Source organism: Nycticebus coucang, chromosome 16, assembly GCF_027406575.1.
Source record: "Nycticebus coucang isolate mNycCou1 chromosome 16, mNycCou1.pri, whole genome shotgun sequence".
NCBI classification, from domain to species: domain Eukaryota; kingdom Metazoa; phylum Chordata; class Mammalia; order Primates; family Lorisidae; genus Nycticebus; species Nycticebus coucang.
This window is the reverse complement of record NC_069795.1, coordinates 11930937-11953208: the sequence shown is the minus strand read 5'-3', so window position 1 is coordinate 11953208 and position 22272 is coordinate 11930937. Positions and strand designations below refer to the sequence as shown.

The following is a 22272-nucleotide window of genomic DNA, read 5'->3' as shown; positions in this document are numbered from 1 at the left end:
TGTGTTGCTTCCCTTGCCTCTTACTGAATCCACGTCTCCCAAGGACAAGTCTCATTGGCACAGCCTAGGTCACATGCCCATTTCTGAGCATATAGAAGACAATTAGGAATTTTCTTTCCTGCCAAGACCAACTTCAAAGTCTGAGTTCTTATGCAAGGAACCACACCCCAGCTGAATGCTGCCTGCCACTCTCAACATGGGCCATGTGAAAGATAACAGGCAGCCAAGAGTCCACCACATCATTTGAGCCAGTGGTTCTCAACCTTCGTAATCACGACCCTTTAATACAGTTCCTCATGTTGTGAACCCCAACCATAAAATTATTTTCATTGCTACTTCAGTGTGCAAAACTATGTGTTTTTCAAAAATATGTGTTTTCCGATGGTCTCGACCCACAGGTTGAGAACTGCTGATTTAAGCAGAGCTGAGAATCTTGTCATTCAAAAGGGCAAATGGTGGCTGAGCAGAAGAGTTGGGAGAATGAGGGGACATGTAGACCCAGCTATAAATAATGCAAAGCATGGCCAGGTGTGATGGGTCATGCCTGTAATCCTAGCACTCTGGGAGGCCCAGGCAAGAGGATTTCTTGAGCTCAGGAGTTTGAGACCAGCCTGACCAAGAGTAAGACCTTGTCTCTACTAAAAATAGAAAAATTATCTGGGTGTTGTGGTGGGCACCTGGAGTCCCAGCTACTTGGGAGGCTGAGGCAGGAGGATCACCTGAACCAAGGAGTTTGAGGTTGCTGTCAGTTAGGCTGAGGCCACAGCACTCTAGCCTGGGGGAACAGAGTGAGACTCTATCAATAATAATGATAATAATAATGTTAAAGCAGAGTCACCACCAGACCAAGTGCTCCTTGCTAGAAGGTCCTTATGGGCACAGATGTTTTCTTTACATTTATACACTAGGTAGGACCTCCTCCCCACCAGTGAGTAGGCCTCGCTGGTAACAATATTAAGCTTACTGGGGTGTATGTGTACTCAGATATATCTGACTGTTGAGATTTTGGGGTAGGTCTATCTCTTACGGGGTTTGGGGGACAGAAGCACACATGTCAACCATCTGGGGAAGATGTGACTCTTAATAGGAAGGCAAATCTCTGTATCCCTGGGCCTTACTTTCTGGGGTCTAGATTTAGGGGAGTAGAGGCATACTTGGGGAGCTCCACTCCAGGGTAGGAGAATGGGTGGATTCTGCCACTTCACAGCAAGTAGGAACTAGAGTCAGGGGCCAACTAGAGAAGAGCCACAGGCCATGTTATTCCATCCTAGGGACTGTCTTCATTTCCTATGCTACCCCTGAGCCTTTGAGGAATGGAGGCTCTAATCGCCCTCCCTCACTTACAGATCTCTTTAATAAATATACATTAAATGAACAAAACATTATCAAAAGAGAAAAGCAATACTTCTATAAACAGGCAAATCAGCATGAGTCATCCCTGGGAGGTTGGAATGTCTCAAAAGGTGGCTGAGGCCCAGTGATGGGCACCTAGGTGGTTGGTAGGAAGGAAGTACATTGGGAAGCAATAGGCCCAAGCACAGAAGCAAGGTTGAGGGAATCCCATGCCTGAAAGGGGTTCCCCCAAGAGCAGAGCTATGTCCTGGAGACACAATGATGGAAAAATGAATAGTAATGCAATTGCTCTCTCAGGGGACTTAAACTTTAGTCCTGAGGTGCCAATTAAGCTTTTAAGACCAAGACACAGACATAGAGAACAAGGGAAAAGCCCAACTCACACAGCTGGGAAAGAGAAGGCACACTCATTTGAGGCTCTATCCACAGGGGGTTAGGCCAGAGTCCTGCTCCTAAAGTTTGAGGAATGGGGTATAGAAATAACAGCCATGAAAAGGCTAGGAACAGGGCAGAGTTTGATACCAGATTATCGAAGTTAACCCAACACTCAAGAGTCCTTAGACAAGAGAGAGAGAATAGTCAATGGTTTGGAAGAAGACAATAAGAGGATGGAGAAAAAAAAATAGAAAACTAACATTAGATGGTTAATGGTGCATCATAAGACACAGTAAGAGTCTGTATTTCCCATACAACAAACTCTGATAGAGTTTGGCCAAAAATCCCTTTTCTAGCCTGGAATTTGGTTGAATAAGTGAATGTTTTTACATAAATGAAAATTTCCCTCTGGACTAGAAGGATCCGTGTCATAGTCACTTTGGGTATTACCAATCAAAAAAGAGTAAAATAGCCGGGCGTTGTGGCGGGCGCCTGTAGTCCCAGCTACTTGGGAGGCTGAGGCAAGAGAATCGCTTAAGCCCAGGAGTTGGAGGTTGCTGTGAGCACTCTACTGAGGGCCATAAAGTGAGACTCTGTCTCTACCAAAAAAAAAAAAAAAAAAAAAAGAGTAAAAAACCCCATTTATTTAGGTGGTAAGCCAAAATATAATTCTTATTACAACAATGGAACACTGAATAATCATTAAAATAACTTTAATATAGACATTTACAAACATAAAGTATGCTGTGCTGAAATTAAGAATTTAATAGTTTTCTGATAATCTTACTTTCTCATTGACCAATATTGAAAATGGTTTCATTCATCTATGTTGCTGCAATGCAATTAGGCCTCTTTCATCTAATTTTTAAGACAATTTACATAATTACAGGTTTCTAAAATGTTTTTGGAAATATATGACTTATTATTATAAATATTATTATTTTTTTTGAGACAGAGCCTCAAGCTGTTGCCCCCTGGGTAGAGTGCTGTGGCATCACAGCTCACAGAAATCTAACTCCTGGGCTCAAGTGATTCTCCTGCCTCTGCTTTCCAAGTAGCTGGGACCACAGGCGCCTGCCACAACGCCTGGTTATTATCATTATTATTTTTTGGTTGCAGCTGTTACTGTTGTTTGGCGGGCCCGGGCTGGATTCGAACCCACCAGCTCAGGTGTATGTGACTGGTGCCTTAGCCTCTTGGCCACGGGTGCCTTAGCCCTTAGCCACGGGTGCCGAGCCTATATGACTTATTATTAAGATATTATTTCGTATAGTTCACAATTTTATTTAGAGTAATACTATCATTGCAGAAACCAAATGATCATTCACTCAATTAAATGGTCACATTATTATGCCATTTAGAGCCCCAGCATGTCAGAGAAGGCTGAAAACTTCCTTTTGGAAGTGTAGTTTTATCTGTTGATTTAACTGTCACACACTTCACAAAATAACTTGTTCATCCAAACTGAGGGCGGCAAGTGCAATGCTTCTGAACCACATCTATAAAACAGCACTCTGGTTTAAAAAAGGAAACAGATTGGCTCTTTTGACCACACTCCATATCCTTCTCGTTATACTTCTATGCTGAGAGCAATTATCCAAACTTAAACATGTCAGACTTTCCGAAAGTGGATGGGGCACAATCTCATGAATGTCAATCTCTTGTCATTTGCCAAGGATGCAAATACACAAAATTTAGGAATCTTGTCTTTGTTTACTAAAGACAGTAAGTTAGGATTTTCAGATCACTGAAAAGCACTGGAGGGGGTCTGACTGAAGACAGAGAGAGAGGCTCAAGGTAGATTCTCTGATTAGAGATGAAGCTAAAAGTGAAATCTTTTGTTCCCAAGGATTTTTTTTTTTATCACTTCTGTAAGATTAGAAAAATACAAACTCTTTAAAAGTAAATGGCCTCTGGTGGCGCCTGTGGCTCAAGGAGTAGGGCGCCACTCCCATATGCCAGAGGTGGCGGGTTCAAACCCAGCCCTGGCCAAAAACCAAAAATAAATAAATAAATAAATAAAAGTAAATGGCCTCTATCAGTTTAAGAAATGTCCCTTTTATACCAATTTTCTTAAGTGTTCTGATCATGAAAGGATGCTGTACATTATCAAAAGCTTCTTCTGCATCAATTGAGAGAATCATATGGTCTTCGTTTTGTAATTTGTTTATGTGCTGAATTATACTTATAGGTTTAAGTGGACAATGGAGTCTATTTCTAGAATTGATACATCAACTAGTTTGATTGATTTCTGCAGCCAATAAATCATGAAAGGGTGGGCCTTTATGTGGCCTTCTGGATCATTTAGAGTGGTCTACTGACTGAATCCAAACTTTACAAATCTTCTTCACTCTGTGAAGTTTAGATTCAATAAAGGGATCACACCTGGGGATCAGGAGGGCCAAATTCTGGTGCAGTAACTCCAGTAGACTAATTTCTTTTTCTTAATTTTTTAAGATTTTAAAATATTAATTTCTTTTTTTTGTAGAGACAGAGTCTCACTATACTGCCCTCGGGTAGAGTGCCGTGGCGTCACACGGCTCACAGCAACCTCTAACTCTTGGGCTTACGCGATTCTCTGGCCTCAGCCTCCCAAGCAGCTGGGACTACAGGCGCCCGCCACAACGCCCGGCTATTTTTTGTTGCAGTTTGGCCAGGGCTGAGTTTGAACACGCCACCCTCGGCATATGGGGCCGGTGCCCTACTCACTGAGCCACAGGCGCCGCCCTAAAATATTAATTTCTTAATATCTTCTTAATATTTCTACCCAAATACCTTAGAACTGTTTTGGGCTTTAATAAGCTCAAGAGTATAAATGTAGACAATTTGCAAAAAACACATCATTTGGAGGTTTAGTTTTCTTTTTTGTAGAGACAGAGTCTCACTTTATGGCCCTCTGTAGAGTGCTGTGGCCTCATGCAGCTCACAACAACCTCCAACTCTTGGGCTTAAGCGATTCTCTTGCCTCAGCCTCCCGAGCAGCTGGGACTACAGGCGTCCACCACAACGCCTGGCTATTTTTTGGTTGCAGTTTGGCCGGGGCCGGGTTTGAACCCGCCACCCTCGGTATATGGGGCTGGTGCCTTACCGACTGAGCCACAGGCGCCGCCCGGTTTACTTAGTTTTCATTACACTTCTCCAGTTTTGTAATTTCCAATTATATATATAAATGTATTGTGGCAACATAAATATAATTGGAAATATATATTTAATATATAAATATTTTATATATTTGTATAAAATATATATATAATTGGAAATCACAAAACTGGAGAAGTGTAATGAAAACTAGGTAAACCTCCAAATGTTTTTTTGTTTTTGTATATTTTTACATATACAAGTATGTAAAAACATTTTTATATATATAAAATATATATATATTTTTAGAGACAGTCTCACTCTGTCACCCTTGATAGAGTGCTGTGGCATCACAGCTCACAGCAACCGTCAGCTCTTGGGCTTAGGCGATTCTCTTGCCTCAGCCTCCTGAGTAGCTGGGACTACAGGCACCTGCCACAACGCCTGGCTATATACAAAAAAAAGACAGAGCCTTAAGCTGTTGCCCTGGGTAGTGTGGTGTGGCATCACAGCTTACAGCAACCTCCAACTCCTGGGTTCAAGCAAGTCTCCTGCCTCCACCTCCCAAGTAACTGGGACTACAGGTGCCTGCCACAACGCCCGGCTATTTTTTGGTTGCAGCCATCATTGTTGTTTGCCAGGCCTGGGCTGGATTCAAACCCGCCAGCTCAGGTCTATGTGGTTGGCGCCTTAGCCACTTGAGCAACAGGTGCCGAGCCATAAAATATATATATATTAAAGACAGGGTCTTGTTCTGTCATCTGGGCTGGAGGACAGGGAAGTAATAATAGCTCAATGTAACCTTGAATTCCTGGGTTCAAACAATCCTCCACCTTAACCTCTAGAGTAGCTAGGCTAGGACTATAGACATGTGCCACCATGCCCAAATATATACTTTTTATTTTTTCATATAGATGAGGGTTTCACTGTGCTGCCCAGGCTAATTTGAACTCCTGGCCTCAAGCAATTTTCCTGCCTCGTCCTCCCAAAGCGTTGGGATTACCGGAATGAGCCACTGCACCTGGCTCTGATAAAACATTTTTATATTCTGCTGTCATAAAAATGGCAAACAGTAACTGCTTTTTTTTTTGTAGAGACAGAGTTTCACTTTATGGCCCTAGGTAAAGTGCCATGGCATCACACAGCTCACAGCAACCTCCAACTCCTGGGCTTAAGCAATTCTCTTGCCTCAGCCTCCCAAGTAGCTGGGACTACAGGCGCCCGCCACAACGCCCAGCTATTTTTTTTTTGTTGTTGTTGCAGTTTGGCCGGGGCCGGGTTTGAACCCACCACCCTCGGTATATGGGGCCGGCACCTTACCGACTGAGCCACAGGTGCCGCCCAACAGTAACTGCTTTTTTTTTTTTTTTTTTTTTTGTTAGAGACAGAGTTTCACTTTATGGCCCTTGGTAGAGTGCCATGGCATCATGCAGCTCACAGCAACCTCCAACTCCTGGGCCCAAGCGATTCTCCTGCCTCAGCCTCCTGAGTAGCTGGGACTACAGGCGCCTGCCACAACGCCCAGCTATTTTTTGGTTACAGTTCAGCCGGGGCCGGGTTTGAACCCACCACCCTCAGTATATGGGGCCAGGGCCTTACCGACTGAGCCACAGGCGCCGCCCACAGTAACTGCTTTTAATAGAACGTAAGCCTGCATTCAGACTTTTGGAATATCCTGTATGATTTCCAAGTCTGAGACCCAGTCCTAGCTCCTTTCACTTGATAATTGACATTTAAACTCTGAGATGATTAAATTGTTGTCTTCAGAAACAAGTTCTCTTCTCATGTTCAGAGCAAACCTGATAGCTTTCTCACTCACACATTACTGGGGATGTGATTAGTTTTGTGAAAACTACAATTGCAGACAGTTATTAAATTCTCAGCTTCTGTGTCAGATATCACTGGAACTGAAAATGACTTGGGCAGTACTGTGATAGTGAACATCAAAATGATCATATTTTAATAAATTTCCACAGATACATCCAATTAAAAAAACCTGTCTTGATTCCAGGTATTTTATCTTCTTGATCAATGCTATTTGGGCTTTTGTCTGAGATTTCTTTTGGTTTTATAAGAGTCTCATATATTTTCTGGGCTCTAATAATTTCTTTCTGTGCATCAAAATGGACTTTTTGCCTGGTCAGGATGGGAACAATTAAATTAAAATCATTAATTCGCTTATTTAGTGTTCTGATGTTTTCTTGAAACTGCTCGCAAATTCGATCCCACTGTTTCTGTTCCACTGGTGTCATTGGATTTCCAAGTTTTTTCCTAGACACTAAAATTGCCTCTCGGAGTTGTTCAATAGTATCCTTAATTTCCTTTTGCATTAGAATCCATTCTGGCTGGTATCCATTATCTATCAATATTCTATTCAGGTTGTGAGTCATAGGATCAATATAGGAACAGCCAGAAAACTTTTTTAGAGGTTTTCCTTTCCCACTGAGATTGTCAAAATCTCCTTTTGCCATTGATTCTTGAATGAGGTCCTCCACTAAACGCTCTATAGCTTGAGTTATCTTTTGTTCTTTGCTCTGTCTTACATCTTTAACAGTTACACTATCAGTGAAATACTGGCTGTGTAGTTTCTGTTTTTGATACTCCATCACTTGTTCAGTTGCACGGTCTGCCCTAAATTGCTTATATTGCTTCTCTCGTTGACTTGGAGTACCAAAACCAATACCTTCAAAACTTAAATAATGCCGATGTTGAGGTGTTTTGTATTTGAATTTTTCTTCTTCTGCTTCTTCAATTTTATTCTGTCTGGCATTTGTTTGTTCTATCACGTGGGAAAGCACCTTTCTATAAGCTTCTTCGATCCTTATAAATGTTGCAGAATTGGCGGTATCAGAGCCACTGTCTGGATGGTATTGCTTGGCAAGCTTACGAAAAGATTCCCTGACATCATCCGCAGAGCATCCTTCATCCAGATTCAGAAGCCTATAATACTCTCTGATCTTCTTTTTGGATGTAAGAGTTGACATCATTCTATTTCTAATGACACCAACATATGGAAGCATTTTCATTCGATTAGGAATCATTGAAGCATTTATTAGATGAGATCTTAAGATTTGTGCCATTATCATGTATATTGTGTTCGTTATTATAACCAGAGTTCTTCCTTGTAATGATCTATAAAACAATAACAAGGTTGAACAAAGTTGTATTATCAGTTAATTTCTTTCTTTCTTTTTTTTTGAGACAGAGTCTCACTATGTCACCCTCAGTAGAGTGCTATGACGTCACAGCTCACAGCAACCTCAAACTCTTGGGCTTAAATGATTCTTGTTCCCTCAGACTCCCAAGTAGCTGGGACTACAGGCTCCCACCACAACACCCAGCTATTCTTTTTGTTGCAGTTGTCATTATTATTTAGCAGGCCCGAGCCAGCTTCTAACCCGCCAGCCCAGGTGTATGTGGCCAGTGCCCTAACCACTAACCTATGGGCGCCGAGCCATCAGTTAATTTCTTATTTTTGGCAAAGAGGAAAATGACAGGGTGTGAACCTCCTAGTACAGTAATACTAACACTGCAGTCAAAATTCTTGTAACTGTATTTCCCTGATGTTAGCAGCGAAATGGAAGTTGAAGTTTAGCATTAACATACTGTGATAAGATCTGGATTCTACTCCTAATCACAGAATTTTACAGGTGGAAAGTTCTTAGAGATCATTTAATCTAATCTTCCTATTTTACAAGAAAACATAGAAGGTGTAAAATGGTTAGGGTTGGGACATAATAATAAGGACTCTTGTTCAATTGTCCATATCCCCAGATTATAAATTTCTTCAACACCTCATTTCTTCAATTACTGTGTTGCAGTTTAACACACATTGCAATTTCTCAAGGAGTCTTCTCCTTAGAAGACTTAACAGTGTCAAGTCAAAGGAGATGGTGAAAACAAACCATTCCTGACCCTACCCCCGCCCCCCCACTGGTATGCTAAACAGAGAATATTACAAAGTCTACAACTAGACTGACACTAGGTTGGTTAAAATCAAGTGTCCAAAAGACTTAAAGTATACAGGTATGGTGACTCACACCTGTAATACCAGCACATTGGGAGGCCTAAGTGGGTGGATCCCTCGAGGTCAGGAATTCAAGACCATTCTGAGCAAAATAGTGAGATCTCGCCTATATAAGAAATAAAAATTAGTCAGGTATGGTGGCACGCATCTGTACTCCCAGGTACTCCGGTGGCTGAGGCAGGAGGGGTATCGCTTTAGCCCGGTAGTTTGAGTTGGGAAGAGCGATTTGCTAGGTGCCGGGAAAACTAGGATGGATGGTGAGCCCTCCCCAAAAGGTCTAGTCCAGGAAAAGAGAAAAACGTGTACACAGACAATGGCAATGAAACACCAGAAGTGGCTTACTTGGATCTGGGACATACATATATCTCTCCCAAAACGGAGCTCCTGGGACCCCTCCATCCCAACTTCCATTTTCTAGACAATCGTGGTGAACGGCTTTTAGAGTTGGGATGGTGGTGGTTATGCTAACGGTGGCCCTTGGGAGCGAGGTCAGTGCCCTCCTAGCTCACGCCCCACTCCGCCCCCTACTCACCTTCACAAATCCCGGGAAGGGGACAGAAGGCTGCCGCCCACTAAGCGGGCCCCTCCGCGCTCTTCACTTGCAGGCGTCTTCGCCACGGCTGGCGGCCAGTATCTCCGCAAGGGCTAGACCATTTGTAGCTTTACAATGAGGGGACTCCAGAGGGTGCGGAGAGCAGAATCCTACCTGATTGGGACGGGTAACCTGCCTTACTAGGGAAACTGAAAATCTCTCTTAAAACGAACTTTACCCAAGAAGACCCAAGCAGGACAGCTCAGGAGGTTCCGTCCCGCCCCGCGGCACTAGCCCCACCTCCGTCCCCTCTTACCAGAGGAAGTGGTTCGGCCGATTGGGATTGTGGGAAGCAAAGGCCCGGGCAGATGCGCGCCCGCGCCTGATAGGAGGGACGAGGGGGCGTCGGAAATGGTTAGAGGCCGGTCGCGGGTTTTGTTGCAGAGCGTGGGGTGAACTCGAATATTTGAGACCTTGGAAGGGTAGCGGTCGTTCGTAACTTGTTTTGGGCAGGGTAAAACTGGGCAGTTTCTCCAAAAGTTACTTTAACATCAAAAACCAAATGGGTTTGCAGAAGGGAACACCTCCGCAGGTACCTGACCATCTTGCCCGAGGTTGGGAAGCTGCTTGGTATCTAAACTGGTCATTGAAACTTGGTGTTTCATTAATTAGGCAAGTAATATTGAGCAGTTCGGTAGGCCAGAGGACAAAGTCAGAATGCAGGTCTTCTGGCTTCGAGTTCAACCACTAACGTGGTTGAACTCAAAGGTTCAACATTGAACTCGTAGGTTCAACATTGCTCCTATTGTACGGGGCGGGGCGGGGGGAGGATAAAAACAAAGAAAGGCAGAGGCTTGGGAATTTTCAGACCTGGGTTGAAAGTCCTGTTTCTTCCAGTTGCTATGTACCTTAGGCGAAGTGATTATCTGTGTCTGTGAACTAAGAGTACCAGTAATTAGTAAAGGTAAATTTAGTGCATATTTGCCCGGCACTGTGCTAAGTGCTTTATGTATATTTTAATCTTTACAGCAGTGCTATGAGATAAAGGCCATTATTTTCCTCATTTTACATCTGATGAGATAATTGCATCAGAATTACTATTTTCTGTGTGTGTGTGTGAGAGAATTGCACAGTGTATATTTGTTTTTTTATTTTTTTTGGTTGCAGTTTTTGGCCAGGGTTGGGTTTGAACCCACCACCTTCGGCATATGGGGCCGGTGCCCTACTCGTTGAGCCACAGGTGCCACCCTTGCAGTGTATAAATGCCACTTGGTATGGGGTCTGGCACATTGTGCAATATTTTTTATGACCGTTTCTCATAAAAGGAGCCAGAAATAGGTACTAGTCTTTAAAGCTTTTCAGTTATAAACAACGTAATCGTTTATTGTTTTCTATGTGGTGTACAAGCTAAAAAAGGGTACAGTATAAATTCTAATTCAGAAGCGTTACAGGCGTTTGCCACCGTGCCCGGCCTGATTTTTCTATTTTTAGTAAAGATGGTCTTGCTCTTGCTCAAGCTAGTGTCAAAACCTCTGAGCTCAAGGGATTCATCTTCCCTGGCCTCCCAGAGTGCTAGGATAGCAGGTGTGAGCCACCGTGCCTGGACACATCTCTGTTTAATGTCTGTATCTTTTTTTTTTCTAGAGACAAGAGTTTCACTTTGTTGCCCTCGGTAGAGTCCAGTGGCGTCACAGCTTACAGCAACCCCCAGCTCTTGGGCTTAGGCAATTCTCTTGCCTCAGTCTCCGGAGTAGCTGGGACCACAGGTGCCCGCCACAATGCCTGGGCGGCACAATTTTTTTGTTGCAGTTTGGCCGGGCCGGGTTTGAACCTGCCGTCCTCAGTATATGGGGCCGGTACCCTACTCACTGAGCCACAGGCACCGCCCTATGTCTTATTTATATTTTAGTCTTGAATAGTGACTTGGTTAGATTGGTAAATGGCCAATAAAGAATTATTAGAACTCTTGGGCGGTGCCTGTGGCTCAAGGAGTAGGGTGGCCGTCCCATATGCCAGAGGTGGCGGGTTCAAACCCATCCCCAGCCAAAAACACACACACACACACAAACAAAGAATATATAAAAAAAAAAGAATTATTAGAACTCTTAGGTCTATTTCTTTTTCAGAGTTCAATTTTATAGTATGATGTTGTGTACATGTAGAGGGTGAATTGGAGTGGGCCAAGTTATGAAACACTTTAGACTACAAAGTGTAAACTAGCTAACAGGGACTTGGATTATTTTTCTCATGTACGAGAAATGTAGAGGTGGGCAGTTGCTGGTATTGGTTCAGCTGCCTAGAGCTGACACATTTGCTTTTCCAGTTTTTTACTTTCTCCACATACATACATGCTTTTTTTTTTAAACTTAAAAGTCAAGACCAGCCACAGTGGCTCACACCTGTAATTCTTTTTTTTTTTTTTTTTTGTAGAGACAGAGTCTCACTTTATGGCCCTCGGTAGAGTGCCGTGGCCTCACACAGCTCACAGTAACCTCCAACTCATGGGCTTAAGCGATTCTCTTGCCTCAGCCTCCCAAGTAGCTGGGACTACACACCTGTAATTCTAACACTCGGGGAGGCCAAGGTAGATGGATTGCTTGAGCTCAGGAATTCAAGAACAGCCTGAGCAAGAGTGAGCCTCCCCTCTCTACTAAAAATGGAAAAACTGAGGCAAGAGGATAGCTAAGAGCCTAAGAGTTGGAGGTTGCTGTGAGCTGTGATTTCACAGCACTCTACTGAGGGCAACAAACTGAGACTCTGTCTCTGAAAAAAAATGTTAATTGCATATGTGTCCCCCAAACCTTTAGTACTTATTTCCTCAAAACAAAGACATTCTCAGCCCAGCCCTGATCCTATTTTTAATTTGGTATCTTATTGCCACATAGAGTCTGTTCTGTCAGTATTATCTCTATTTTAACATTAATGATGGTCAGCTGTTGTGAGGGGTTATGAGATATGTCTGATCTCCCATCCTGTCATGGCCAGGAACTCAGTTTTAAGGTTTCTCTGGGGTTTCTTGGCCAAGAGAGGCTCTGTTGAATCACTGTGAGGCTTAGGATCTTTAGTTTATAGCCTGATCCTCCGTTTGGAAGCTAAGGCCCTACCCAGGAATGGTATCAAGGTATTCTTTGTGTACAAAAAAGTCCTACCTTCCCTTTGAATATCATCCTTCCCTGGCTTTTCAAAAGAAAGGCACACCTCTCATCCAATCTTACTAGATACTTTGAAATTGAATGGTTTCCAATACTTGCCTTTCAACAAAAGTGAAAGAGGATCTAATAGATGTGTCAGCTGAGTATTTCTAAAATGATTTTTAGTGCTAAATATTTTTTCTTTAATTTACTTTTATGATAAATAACTTTTTTTTTTTTTTTTTTGAGACAGAGTCTCACTCTGTTGTCCTGGGTTGAATGACATGGCCTCAGCCTTACAGCAACTTCAAACTCTTGGGCTCAAGCGATTCTCTTGCCTCAGCCTTCCCAGTAGCTGGGACTACAGCTATTTTTATTTTTTATTTATTTATTTATTTATTTTTTTGGTCGGGGCTGGGTTTGAAGCCGCCACCTCCGGCATATGGGACCTGCACCCTACTCCTTGAGCCACAGGAGCTGCCCTACAGCTATTTTTAGAGATCGGGGTCTGGCTGTAGCTCAGGTTGGTCTCAAACTCATGAGCTCAGGTGATCTGCCCACCTCGGCCTCCCAAAGTGCTGGGATTACAGGAGGAATTATTTTTTTTGTTAATTAACAATTACCAGATAAAAGAAAATCTGTCTTACATTGCAGTTAATATAAGCTTTATATGACTTGTGAAAGAATGGCTATCAGAGATGTCTCTTTTAATCTTTTTTTTTTTGGAGACAGAGTCTCACTTTGTCACCCTCTGTAGAATGCTGTGGTACGATAGCTCACAGCAACCTCAAAGTCTTAGGCTCAAATGATCCTCTTGCCTCAGCCTCCCAAGTAGCTGGGACTATAGGTGCTCACTACATGCCTAGCTATTTTTGGAGACAGGTCTTGCTCTTTCTCAGGCTAGTCTCCAACTCCTGAACTCAAGCATTTATCTACCGGCCTCAGCCTCCCAAAGTGCTATGATTACAGGAGTTACCCACTGTGCCCAGCCTAGAGATTTCTTTTATCTTTTTTTGAGACAGTTTCAAAGTTGTTCTCAGTAGAGTCACAGATCACAGCAATCTCAAACTCTGGGGCTTAAGCTATTCTCTTGCCTCAGCTTACCAAGTAGCTGGGGCTATAGGTGCCCCCCACAGTGCCAGGCTGTTGCCATTGTTTAGCAGGCTCAGGCCAGGTTAGAACCCACCAGCCTTGGTGTATGTGGCTGGCACCCCACCCACTGAGCTATGGGCACCGAGCCAAGAGATTTCTCTTTTAAACAGTAGTAGGGGATACAATTATGTATTAAAACTGCTAAAACAGCAGTTCTCAACCTATGCGTCACTACCCACAGGAACTATATTAAAGGGCCCCGGCATTAAAGGTTGAGAACCACTGCTAAAAGAACATGGGATATTAATACAATCTAGGTTTAAAAAGTCAAAAGAAATTGTCAGCATAACATGAACTTAAAAAAACTAAACTAGAATTTCATTACCCTGAATTACTTGCAGCTGCATCTGTGACCTGAACCATGTTGAGTTATACACTTGTTTTAAAGTGGTTATAGACTTGGTGCCTGTAGTTCAGTGGTTAGGGTGCCAGCCTCATGCACGGGGGCTGGTGGGTTTGGATCCGGCCCAGGCCTGCTAAACAAGGACAACAACAAAATCACCAGGTGTTGTGACAGGCACTTGTAGTCCCAGCTACTTGGGAGGCCAAGGCAAGAGAATCGCTTAAGCCCAAGAATTTGAGGTTGCTGTGAGCTGTGACACCATGGCACTCTGAGGGCTACATAGTGAGACTCAAAAAAAAACAAAAGGCAGTTACAATTTACAGTTAACAAATTAGTTTTAGAACAAGTTCTTGTTCTGGCCACCCCTGGAAAGGACAGTGAAAATAGCTTTATGCTACTTCTGTAGTTCCCCTCCTGTCCCTTAATTTTTTTTTTTAGACAGTCTCACCATGTCACGCTCAGAGCGTGCTGTGGCATCACAGTTCACAGCAACCTTAAACTCTTGGGCTTAAGCAATTCTCTTGCCTCAGCCTCCCAAGTGGCTGGGACTAAAGGTACCTGCTATAATGCCTGGTTATTTTTTTGTTATAGTCATTTGTGTTTGGCAGGCCTGGGCTGGGTTCAGACCTGCCAGTCCTGGTGCACGTGGCTAGTGCCCTAGCCACTGAGCTACAGGTACCGAGCCATGTCCCTTAATTTTAATTAAACTCTTGACACGTTCGCCTTTTTCTTTGTAAAAATTTCTTATATTTCTCAATATATAGAGGTTTATCACATTCAGGGCCTCTTAGTGGCTAGAAAATAGTTTCGGCCCTCAAACTACTTCTGTGATCTCTCTCGTAACAAGAACCAGGGAAGCCTCCCTAAAGCTCCATTTACCTGGTGACTTCCAAAGATAAAGTGAGCACAATGATTGGTAAGTGGTGTACCCTTATTAGTGTGAGAGAACTGAACAATGGTAAAAAGAGCACAGACATGGAGAAATTATGAAATGTAATAGTAGGGGTTTACCCTTGGCCTGAATCACATCCCACCTCCTTTGGCTCTGAGCCTGTTCATTCATCAAATGCTATTTTATTAGGTTCCTGCTGGGAGCCAGGTACTGTTGGTGAACATCAGTGAAGGTACTTTGGTGAGGCCCAGCCTATTACAATTTCCTTACATGAGGCTGTTGCTCATCCTTGCTCTATATTCAGGTTCCTTAGTTCCTGTCCATACTTGACATTTTTATTCCTCCTTACAATGCTAGAGGTAAAGACGGTTTCTTTCTTATAGATTAAGAAAGTGAGGTTTGGGGAGGTTGTGACTAGTGACATTTCTTTGCCTTTTAAATGGAATTCAGGTCTTGAACCCAGCCCTGAGATGAAGTGTCCTTCATGGTATTCAAACTGCATCCCTGCGATGGTTCCCTAACTTTTCCTCCAGTTTAAAAAGGATTATGGCTCATGCCTATAATTTTGTAATCCTAGTACTTTGCAAAGCCGAGGCAGGCGGATTGCCTGAGCTCAGCAGTTCCAGGTTCAAGACCAGAGCAAGATGAGCAAGAGTGAGACCTCGTCTCTTAAAAAAAGATTATAGAAAAAGTCTCTTCTGCTGTTAACCTAGATGCCCCAAGAGTGCCTTCTATAGTGGGTGTTTTTTGTATTTGCCAGGACTCTTGGGATTGTAAGTGGGAGACTTGAAGTAGAATACACTGAAAAAGAAAAATGGGAATTAAGTCATGTAATGTTCAAAAAACTATAGACTTGGGCGGCGCCTGTGGCTCAAAGGAGTAGGGCGCCAGCCCCATATGCCGGAGGTGGTGGGTTCAAATCTAGCCCCGGCCAAAAACTGCAAAAAAAAAAAATAAATAAATAAAAATAAACTATAGACTCAGAATTTAAAAACAAGATTTGGCTGTTTATGAGAAATACATAGAAAGCAGGAAGATATTTTAATACAAAAAAAGGGTTTTTTAAAGACAGTTTTGTTTTGTCACTAGTGCAGTGGCCTCATCATAGTTCATTGGAACTTCAAACTCCTGGGTTCAAGTCATCCTCCTGCCTTAGCCTCCCAAGCAGCTGGGACTACCAGTGTTGTGCTATTATGCCTGGGTTTTTTTTTTTTTCCCCCATTTTTTAGTAGAGATAGGGTCTTGCTTTGCTCAGGATGGTCTTGAACTACTGACCTTAAGTGATCCTCCTGCCTCCCGGAGTTTTAGCATTAAAGGCATGAGCCACCAAGCCTGGCCTTTCTTAATAATCTAAGACTCCCTCCAAAGTTTTCCTTGAGTCAGCAGAAAGAAGATTCTAGTAGAGAAAATACCTTGGGAAGCAGCTCAGAGGGAAGAGGAATATGGATCTTTTTTCTTTTTTGAGACAGAGTCTCCTTATGTCACCCTCAGTAGAGTGCTGTGGTGTCACAGCTCACAGCAACCTCAAACTCTTGGGCTTAAGTGATTCCCTTGCCTCAGCCTCCCAAGTAGCTGGGACTGACTATAGGTGCCTGCCACGACACCTGGTTATTTTTTTGTTGTAGTTGTAATTTGTGTTTGGCAGGCCTAGGCCAGGTTCAAACCTGCCTGCCTCCGTGTACGTGGCCAGCACCCTAACTACTGAGCTACAAGCACCAAGGCAGGAACATGGATCTTATCAAAAATAAGCAAACTAAAGGCTATTTGCAAGGGGGTGCTGATGACATAGATTTGAAAAGAGGTCAAGTATACATTGAAAGAGTCTCATTCTCGGGCGGCGCCTGTGGCTCAGTAAGCAGGGCCCCGGCCCCATATACCAAGGGTGGCGGGTTCAAACCCGGCCCCAGCCAAACTGCAACAACAAAAATAGCTCTGCGTTGTGGCGGGCGCCTGTAGTCCCAGCTACTCGGGAGGCTGAGGCAGGAGAATCGCCTAGGCCCAGGAGTTGGAGGTTGCTGTGAGCTGTGTGATGCCACGGCACTCTACCGAGGGCGATAAAGTGAAACTCTATCTCTACAAAAAAAAAAGAAAAGAGTCTCATTCTCTCCAGCCTGAACAAGAGCAAGACGACCCTGTCTCTGCAAAACAAAGAATTAGCTGGGCGTGTGCCTATAGTACCAGATACTTGGGATGTTAAGACAGGAAAACTGCTTGAGCCCAGAAGTTTGAGATTGCTGTGAGCTATCCTGATGCCACTGCACTCCAGCTGAGGCCACAAAGCCAGGACCTATCTCAAACAAACAAACAAAACAAACAAAAAGTCTCAGTTTCATTAGTTAACTGGGAAATACAAACCACAGCAACGTAAAAGCACTACCAACTCACAAATGAGGGTTGGGAGAAGACCATACTATGTTTCGGCCAGACTGTGGAACAACTAGAACTCTCATATATTACCTATGGGAGTGTAAATTGGCCCAGTGACTTAGGGAAAATGTTGAGTAGTACCTAAAAGAACATTCATAGTAGCAGGAATATTATATAATAGCCCCAGACTGGAAATACCCAAACTAGCATCAATAGTAGAATGGATACACTATGATATATTCATTCATGGAATGATGATTGATCTATAAATACATGTAACAATATGAATTTCACCAAATGTGAGCAAACAAAGCCAGATACAATGCTAGCACTCTGGGAGGCCAAGGTGGGAGGATTGTATGACTTATAATTAAATAATTCTTTCAAAACTGGCTTCAGGATTCATTCCTCTTTGACCCAACAAATCTTGCCATTTTCTCCAAGCTGTATAGTTCCACTGGCCACCAGCTGGAGGGCTATAGGAAATATTTTATGTTCTGCTACTTTTACTCTTTCAGACAGAGTTGCAACAGTGTCACCCTTCTTCACAGGAACAGGTTCTTGCAAAATAATTTGTCCAGCATCGACCTCTTCCTGGAAAAGGAAGCAGAAGTTTTGAACATTACCTTTTAGCCAGTGCAATTTACATCTGAACGCTAGTAGTGTTTTTATTGAAAAAGACATACTTACAGGGCGGCGCCTGTGGCTCAGTGAGTAGGGCGCCGGCCCCATATGCCGAGGGTGGCGGGTTCAAACCCGGCCCCGGCCAAACTGCAACAAAAAAAATAGCCGGACATTGTGGCAGGTGCCTGTAGTCCCAGCTGCTTGGGAGGCTGAGGCAAGAGAATTGCGTAAGCCCAAGAGTTAGAGGTTGCTGTGAGCCGTGTGATGCCACGGCACTCTACCCAAGGGCGGTACAGTGAGACTCTGTCTCTACAAAAAAAAAAAAAAAAAAAAAAAAAGACATACTTACAGCTACAAAGTGTACAGTGCAGCCAGTAACTGTGACTCCAGATTCCAGGGCTTGTTCATGGGCATTTGAACCCTTAAAAGAAGGGAGCAAGGATGGGTGAATGTTCAGCATTTTTCCTAAAAACGAAAAAGAACAATGGTCAGAATTTAAAAATCTTATGTATTATGTAAAAGGAATATATATTTTCCTGGCTAGGATTAGAAGTCAAATAGGAGTTGGATTTCTGGAATGGGTGTTTTCTTTGCCCAAGAACTAAGGGAAATAAATTCTCATCTAAGGAGGCCCTGGTAGCAGCGGGGGTGCTCTGAATAGGCACCTGCAGTGATGGGGGGTTGGTGGCTGGGTCTTAAGCTGGAAGGTAAAGCTCTTGAAATTTTAGTTTGTTGTTGGCACATGCTATTAGAAAGAGCCAAGAGTGGGGGCGCAATACAACTATAAGAGTAAGAGGGACTTCATCTAACAAATGCAATCAGTGTAACCTAATTCTTTGTACTTGATGAATCTCAATAAAAAAAATTTTATTATTAAATATCAAAAAAAAAAAGAAAGAAAAAGAAGAGGCAGGAGACTCTTGCACTGCATCCCTTCTTTCTCCTCAGCCTCATAAAGTGCTGAGCAACTGTGCTCAGCATGAGCAACGGTGTTTGGCCACTATGTCCTTGACTTCTAACCACAAAGTGACATGTCTACCAGCCAGATCCTGGATTAGTTTTGTGTCAACGAAGGCACTGGCTGTTTTATATTACATCACACATGCTCTAATTATATTATTATTACTTTTTGTTTTTGCAGTTTTTGACCGGGGCTGTGTTTGAACCACCTCTGGCATATGGGGCTGGTGCCCTACTCCTTTGAGCTACAGGTGCCGCCCTCTAACTATATTCTTATAAGAAAACATAAACCTCGCGCCTGTAGTCCCAGCTACTCGGGAGGCTGAGGCAAGAGAATCGCTTAAGCCCAGGAGCTGGAGGTTGCTGTGAGCTGTGTGATGCCACGGCACTCTACCAAGGGCCATAAAGTGAGACTCTGTCTCTACAAAAAAAAAAAAAGAAAACATAAACCTCTTGGAGGGAAAATGCATTTATTACCCAAATGTGTATGCAAACAAGGAAAACAGGATGCAATTATGTAGCTGTGGGGAAAAAGGCAGTAATACATGATTACTGGCATTACTTAAGATTGTGTTTTCTGGCAACAATGACTTTCTTTCCATCTTTTGGTAATGGTTTATGCTTTCTGAAGAAAGGATGAACTCTTCATTTTACAACACAGGCAATCACTTTCTCTTTTAAACAAGTAACAAAAGGTTTCTGGAGGGCGGCGCCTATGGCTCAGTGAGTAGGGCGCCGGCCCCATATGCCGAAGGTGGTGGGTTCAAACCCATCCCCTGCCAAACTGCAACAAAAAATAGCCGGGCGTTGTGGCAGGCGCCTGTAGTCCCAGCAGCTTGGGAGGCTGAGGCAAGAGAATCGCGTAAGCCCAAGAGTTAGAGGTTGCTGTGAGCCGTGTGACGGCACTCTACCCGAGGGCAGTATAGTGAGACTCTGTCTCTACAAAAAAAAAAAAAAAAAAAAAAAGTTTTTTGGAATATTAGTTCATCTACCTTTGTGATGTCAAACAATTTTTGCTTACCATTCCATTTTCTGACAAAGGGGCCAGATAGAATTCTCATGAATCCTGCAAGACATACTATGTCTGTGGAGAACTCTTCAAGGACTTGGTCAACTGCATTGTCAAATTCTATACGGTTCTTATATAATTTATGATTAATTACCTGTAACAGAAAAAGATAAGCACACAATTTTATGTGAATTACCAAAACTAATTTAAAACTCAAATCTTTTTTTTTTTTTTTTTGTAGAGACAGAGTTTCACTTTATAGCCCTCGGTAGAGTGCCGTGGCATCACACAGCTCACAGCAACCTCCAACTCCTGGGCTCAAGCGATTCTCCTGCCTCAGCCTCCTAAGTAGCTGGGACTACAGGCGCCTGCCACAACACCCAGCTATTTTTTTGTTGCAGTTCAGCCGGGGCCGGGTTTGAACCCGCCACCCTCGGTATATGGGGCCGGCACCTTAACGACTGAGCCACAGGTGCCGCCCCTAAAACTCAAATCTTTACATGGACCATACTTCACTTCCTTGTGAAAACACACCCAATATAGACAGATTATTAAATAAGGGACGGAGGCTGGGAGTGGTGGCTCGTGTCTGTAATCCTAGCACTCTGGGAGGCTGAGGCAGGTGGACTGCCTGAGCTCATGAGTTTAAGACCAGCCTGAGCAAGAGCAATACCCGGTCTCTAAAAATAGTGGTGTGTTGTGGCTGGTGGCTGTAGTCTCAGCTACTTGGGAGGCTAAGGCAAGAGGACTGATTGAGTCCAAGAGTTTGAGGCTGCTGTGAGCTGTGGCACCACGGCATTCTACAGAGGGTGACAAAGTGAGACTATTTCAAAAAACAAAAAATTAGGGACAAGATCAAGTACAGAGGCAAGCCCAATACCACCCCAAATGCAGAAATCCAAAGAACAAGTGCCCTATAGACCCAAGTCCTGTGAGGGCAGATTATGAGTTTAAATACAGCTTGTAAGAGAAGATACTTTTCCAGGTAACTTACTCTGGTTGGAATACCAGCTCTTTCTGCTTTCTCTAACCCTGCCACTGCTGCTTTGTTGGAGATAACAACAACAATGTGTGCAGAACTATTTGGTTCCCGAGTACTGTCTATGAGTGCTTGGAGGTTTGATCCTAAAAGAGGAGAAAAACACAACTGAGCTTAAACTTTTACAGAAGAGACACATGCCATTTTGAATTGGGAACAGTCAAGCTTTCTGAATAAAATGTCTTGAAAAAGACTGGTGGCATATATGAGGCTTTTAAATTCCCTTAATCCCATTAGCTTAAGGAATCAAGAACTCATGAAAAACAGATATTCCTGCTTTTTTGATATATAATTGCTCTTGTAAAATACCATCTTATGATCTACCATTGCAGTTCAAACAGTGGAATATGATTTTAAAACTGACTGAAAAATAAATTGTTTAATTAAGCAAGAAAAATCGACTCTTGATGGCCCTTATACTACTTACTTTGCTTTTTTTTTGAGGCAGAGCCTCAAGCTGTGGCCCTGGGTAGAGTGCCATGGCATCACAGCTCACAGCAACCTCCAATTCCTGGGCTCAAGCGATTCTCCTGCCTCATCCTCCCCAGTAGCTGGGATTACAGGTGCCCACCGCAACACCCGGCTATTTTTTGGTTGCAGCCACCATTGTTGTTTGGCGGGCCCGGGCTGGATTCGAACCTGCCAGCTCAGGTGTATGTGGCTGGCGCCTTAGCCGCTTGAGCAACAGGCACCGACCATACTTACTTTGCTTTACCAGCAACTTGGGCCTAAAACATTGAAACCTTAAAACTGACTTGTAAAACAATTACTTTTCTGGGTATATATCCTAAAGAAATAATAATCATCAGGCCAGGTGGCTGATTATTATGGTCAGTCGTTCATGTCTGTAATTCTAGAACTCTGAAAGGCCAAGGTAGGGGACACAGCTGGGGCTCAGGAGCTCAAGATGAGCCTGACCAAGAACAAGATCCCATGTAATGGGTTCCTGTAGTCCCAGCTACTTGGGAGGCCGAAGGAGGAGAATCACTTTAGCCCAGGAGTTTGAGGTTGGTGTGAGCTAAGATGACACCACTGCACTTTAGCAGGGCGGCAGAGTGAGACTATCTAAAAATAAAAAATAATCAGAACAAATTATATATTTACAAGAATGTTCATAGCAATGTTACTTACAAAGGGAAAAATAATCATGTTGTATTTACCTGAGAGAATATAAATACTCATAATATTTTACCTCTCCTATGCACAAAGATCAAACAGATTTCTCATTCGTACCACTATTACATTAACAATAAAAATTCCTCAACTGCCATAAAATTTCTTTTCTTTTTTTTTTTTTGAGACAGAGTTTCACTCTGTTGCCCCAGGCTAGAGTGCTGTGGTATAATAGCTCATACCAACTTCAAACTCCTGGATTCAAGAGATCTTCCTG

At 43.2% G+C, this 22272-nt stretch overlaps 2 protein-coding genes across 6 annotated transcripts in view; both read right to left on the bottom strand.

Moving 5' to 3' along the window:
• Positions 1 to 6704: 6704 nt before the first annotated feature.
• On the bottom strand, positions 6705 to 9655 carry DNAJC28 (DnaJ heat shock protein family (Hsp40) member C28). Its single transcript, XM_053564569.1, has 2 exons — positions 9366 to 9655; positions 6705 to 7938 (listed from the first exon to the last, which is right to left on the bottom strand). Exon 2 carries the CDS (start codon positions 7890 to 7892, stop codon positions 6759 to 6761), a length of 1134 nt encoding a protein of 377 aa, XP_053420544.1. The 5' UTR covers positions 7893 to 7938; positions 9366 to 9655; the 3' UTR covers positions 6705 to 6758.
• Positions 9656 to 13201: 3546 nt separating this feature from the next.
• Positions 13202 to 22272, bottom strand: part of GART (phosphoribosylglycinamide formyltransferase, phosphoribosylglycinamide synthetase, phosphoribosylaminoimidazole synthetase) — a 46154-nt gene continuing 37083 nt past the window's right edge. For all 5 annotated transcript variants that reach the window (XM_053564556.1, XM_053564558.1, XM_053564557.1 and 2 more), the window contains 4 exons: positions 20838 to 20968; positions 19856 to 19997; positions 18224 to 18339; positions 13202 to 17844 (listed from right to left, as the gene is read on the bottom strand). In XM_053564556.1, coding sequence (XP_053420531.1) covers positions 17653 to 17844; positions 18224 to 18339; positions 19856 to 19997; positions 20838 to 20968 — 581 coding nt within the window. In that variant the 3' untranslated portion in view covers positions 13202 to 17652. The remainder of the gene's footprint in view (positions 17845 to 18223; positions 18340 to 19855; positions 19998 to 20837; positions 20969 to 22272) is intronic.

Bases quoted from the DNA above. Each gene is read 5' to 3' on its own strand.
- DNAJC28 (XM_053564569.1), bottom strand. From the start codon at position 7,892: ATGATAATGGCACAAATCTTAAGATCTCATCTAATAAATGCTTCAATG.